Source organism: Eurypyga helias, unplaced genomic scaffold, assembly GCF_000690775.1.
Source record: "Eurypyga helias isolate BGI_N326 unplaced genomic scaffold, ASM69077v1 scaffold17780, whole genome shotgun sequence".
Taxonomy (NCBI): domain Eukaryota; kingdom Metazoa; phylum Chordata; class Aves; order Eurypygiformes; family Eurypygidae; genus Eurypyga; species Eurypyga helias.
In genome coordinates, this window is record NW_010226441.1 from 16,501 (window position 1) to 20,938 (window position 4,438).

Below are 4,438 nucleotides of genomic sequence, written 5' to 3' on the forward strand. Positions count from 1 at the left end.
TGTTAAAGATGTGAAAACTTCCGACCCTGGTCCAGCCCTCAGATTACTGACCATTAGTGATATTTCAAGTGGGCAGCCATGAACATGCAACAGGAAGCCCAAGGGCAATCAGGAGAGACTTCAGAGCTGTGGGAGAACTGATTAAGGGATCATGAGCACAAGCAGTGTTCTCCTCTACCCTTCCAGTTCCAGGGAATGATGAGGGAAGCATCAGAAAGAGCTGGCATACCAAGACGTGGCTCTGAGCCTGGTGTCACCAGCAGATTTTGGGTGTTTTGATCATGGGTCAGTTTACAGGACACCAGACCTGCCAGTGACAGGACACACACAGGAGAGCCAGGTGATCAGGCCAAGTCAGCATTGGTTTATGAAAGGCAGTAGTGATTGAGTGCCCTGATCTCCTACGACAAGGTGACTCGCTCAGTGGATGAGGGAAAGGCTGTGGATGCTGTCTGCCTAGACTTCCGTCAAGCCTTTGACATTGTTTCCCATAGCAATCTCCTGGAGAAACTGGCTGCTTGTGGCTTGGTTGTGTGCACTCTTCGCTGGGTAAAAAACTGGCTGGATGCCCGGGCTCAAAGAGTTGTGGTGAATGGAGTGGCAGGTCACAAGTGGTGTTCTCCAAGGCTCAGTACTGGGGCCAGGTCTGTTCAGTATCTTTATCAATGACCTGGATGAAGGGATCGAGTGCACCCTCAGTATGTTTGCAGATGGGTGGGAGTGTTCATCTGCCTGAGGGAAGGAAGGCTCTACAGAGGGATCTGGACAGGCTGGATCAATGGGACAAGGCCAATTGTGTGAGGTTCAACTAGGACAAGTGCTGGGACCTGCACCTGGGTCACAACACCCCCTGCAATGCTACAGGCTTGGGGATGTGTGGCTGGAAAGTTGCCCAGTGGAAAATGACCTGGAGGTGTTGGTTGACAGCCATATGAATATGAGCGGGGCAGTGTGCCCAGGTGGTCAAGAAGGCCAATGGCATCTTGGCCTGTATCAGGAACAGTGTGGCCAGCAAGACAAAGGCAGTGATTGTCCCCCTGTGCTGGGCACTGGTGAGGCCGCACCTTGAATCCTGTGTTCAGTTTTGGGCTCCTCACAAGACAGACAGTGAGGTGCTGGAGCGTGTCCAAAGAAGGGAACAGAGCCGGGGAAGGGTTTGGAGCACAAGTCCTGTGAGGAGCGACTGAGGGAACTGGGGTTGTTTAGCCTGGAGAAAAGGAGGCTCAGGGGAGACCTTATTGCTCTCTACAGCTACCTGAAAGGAGGCTGCAGGGAGGTGGGTGTTGGTCTGTTCTCCCAAGTGACAAGTGATAGGACAAGAGGAAATTGCCTAAAGTTTCATCAGAAAAGGTTTAGTTTGTATATTAGGAAAATTTCTTCACTGAAGGAGTTGTCAGGCAGTGGAACAGCCTGCCCAGGGAAAGGATTGAGTCCCAGGAGGTATTTAAAAGACATGCAGATGTGGTGCTCAGGGACATGGGTTAGTGGTGGACTTGGCAGTGTTAGGAATGGTTGGGCTAGGTGATCTTAAAGGTCTTTTCCAACCTAAACGACTCTGTGATTCTGTATCTCCCTGAAGCACAACGCAACTGTTTCCCAAGCAGTAGAGCTCTGCTATACCTCAACCATGTGTCTTTACCAGTGGAATCAATATACCCTCCACAGCGCCCACAGCAATTTCTTCAACTCCACTAAATATGTCTGCAGCAGAGGTTAACAACACACACTCTGCACTCGCAGAAACAGGATCAAACATGTCAGGGAACAATCATTTCCCTAGAGTATGTGCAATAAGCTAGTGTTCCCATTTTCTTATTTCATCCACCAGATAAATACAACTTGAACTCTTAAAAGTGTCTCTTCTCCAAAGAAGTAAACTCTAAAACCTCCAAATGAGTTACACTGCAAAATTAGAGTGGCACATTTAAAAATACTGATTTAAATAAAACATTTTTATAAATACAATGGATTTCAGAACTAACCTGGAAATGTAATCTTTGCATTTGACCTCTGCTGCAACAACAGCTTATTTTCTGTATTAAATAAGAAAACACTGAAAGCTCGGTGCAGTAAACCTAAAAACAAATGAACAAAAAAATGCAGAGAGCTATTTAAGAGGAGAAAAAAACCCATATTAAGACAGACTTTAAATGCTTAGAATGCCCACATTTTTGGGTAACCTAAATTTAAATTCATACACATTAAAAAGCAAGGACTTGATAAAAACCAAGATTTATTATTTAGGTTTTTCTGTCAGCTTACGCAAAACATTATGAAAACTAGAAAAATGCTATGAACAACAATGCAACAGAAGAGTTCTACTAAACTCAGTTCACCATTCTGAAGATGCACATTTGAGCAGGCTTCTAAGGGGGGGTCAGCATCCACAAATTTACTATCAGAAACAGATGACTCTGAAAGCCCTAAAAAATGGGATGGAATTTCAAGAAGCTTCAGTAATTGCAAAAGTACAAAATTCCTTAAGAAGGGAACAATTGCTATTTTCTGCAACTTTTGAGTTTATTATTCCTCACTCATCAGGAAGAAGCTTCCCCTGAGTATGGAGAAGAAGGTAATGAACTATCATGAGAGACACATGAATCTGACCAAGCTCAAATAAAACCCACAATCAATAAGAATGACAGCCCCACCCCCCTTTCCTATTAGCAGTATTTGAAGTAGAACTCTGTGTGAACTACTTAAAAATCAAAGTCTCTTCTACTTGCAAAGAACTCAGCAAAGCAAGAGGCATTTTTCAGAAAAAGCCTCACAGAATCAGTTATCTATAACAGGAGAATAATACTGTTTAATCATCAGAATGTGATGCAAAAATATTTATCAAGACATACAGCTTATATCCACAATCACACTTTGCCACTGCCTTCAATTGTATCTTCCTCCATATGGCAGTATTTTTAAAATTAGACATCGTACGCTAAAGGAGGAGGGCAGTGTGGAGAAGTACTTGCTCTGGTTTGATCAACACCCACCTGAGGCTAAGGCTTTAATTTAATCAAGACTGTATTTCTGAAAATATCCAATCAACTTCATGGTTTAATTAGAAAGTAAGCAAGGTGTACCTTTATCAATGTTTTCATTCAAGTGACAGTTTTTCTTGGTATCTGCTCCAATCTTATTATCATTTTCATCAATAAGGATGCACATCTCTGCCAAGAGCTGCACCTGCTGCTCGTCCAGGTGATCTGTGTTTACCTCAGGCATCGTGATGGTAGCACACCTTCTACTGAAAAAACAATGAAAAGAAGAGTCATTCAATAATAACAACATTCATAAGGTCCTGGGCAGAGCGTGAGAAATAAGACAACAGACAGGTTTTCTGACATGGTGCAAATTGTGCACCAATTAAAAAATATAATGGGGTTTTACATATGTGCTCTTTTTAGTCCCAACAGACTTAATTTTCTCCACAATAGCTGGTATGAGGCTATGTTTTGGATTTGCCCTGAGAATAGTACTGATAAGGAGGGTTTTAGTTGGTGCTGAGGGGTGCCTGCACCAATTGAAGGATTGTTTGGCTTCCGATACTGCAGCTGCGTTCCCAACTTTCTCATTACAAGCAATGTGTGTGGGGACACACATTCAGACAGCTGACCCAAACTGACAGGAGTATTCCATTCCATAGCACATCACGCTCAGTATATAAGTCAGGAACGGGCCAGGGGGCCATAGCTTAGCTCATTTACTAGCCTGTTCATTTATTTTGTTCATTAGTGGTGGGTCGGTTGGCTTTCTCGGTTGTGCTGTCGCTCATGGGGCTCACTCAGACTCTGCTGCGACCGCTCTCCCAGGTCTGCCTGGATTCTGGCACAATCGCTCTCGGGCTCTGACTCTCGCTACTCAGGATCTGGCTGTGTATCAATTGGCAGGTGCTGAGCAACTGTATCATATGTTTTATTTTCTATTATTTTAATTACTTAGTAGTAGTAGTATTGTTAATTTTAGTAGTATCACTATAAAATTCTTCATATTCGATTATTAAATTGTCCTTATCTCAATCCACGAGCTCCCTTGTCTTTTCCTCCAATTCTCCTCCCTCACTGGGGGAGGCGAGTGAAGTGGCAGTGTAGTATTTAACTGCTAGCAGAGGTTAAACCACAACAACATGCTTTTGGATTTCTGAAACCTCCAACCCACAATACCAAACGTGACGTGTAGGTGCTCAAAAGATTTCTTTTCTGTAGCAGCTGCTGCATGCGCTCTTGGAGAAACCGGGCAGCTGCACCAAACGCAACATTTTGATGGGCTGGTAGCATAAGCAATCCGATTCCAAATTCCACCCAGAACGAACTGAAAATCCTGCCTGACCCCGCAGCCTGCGCAGTTCTGCACAACCCGCTGGGTTACGTTTACAAGCCATGCCGCAGGTGCACGAGTGTTTCTCTGCCCTCCCGCCCCCCAACCCTCCCCCGGCACCCCA

At 44.4% G+C, this 4,438-nt stretch overlaps 1 protein-coding gene across 1 annotated transcript in view; it reads right to left on the bottom strand.

Moving 5' to 3' along the window:
- Positions 1-3,288, bottom strand: part of LOC104510810 (isopentenyl-diphosphate Delta-isomerase 1) — a 5,572-nt gene extending 2,284 nt beyond the window's left edge. The window contains exons 1-2 of the mRNA XM_010153177.1: positions 3,081-3,288; positions 1,983-2,075 (exon numbers count right to left, since the gene is read on the bottom strand). Coding sequence (XP_010151479.1) covers positions 1,983-2,075; positions 3,081-3,288 — 301 coding nt within the window. The remainder of the gene's footprint in view (positions 1-1,982; positions 2,076-3,080) is intronic.
- Between the last annotated feature and the right edge of the window lie 1,150 nt (positions 3,289-4,438).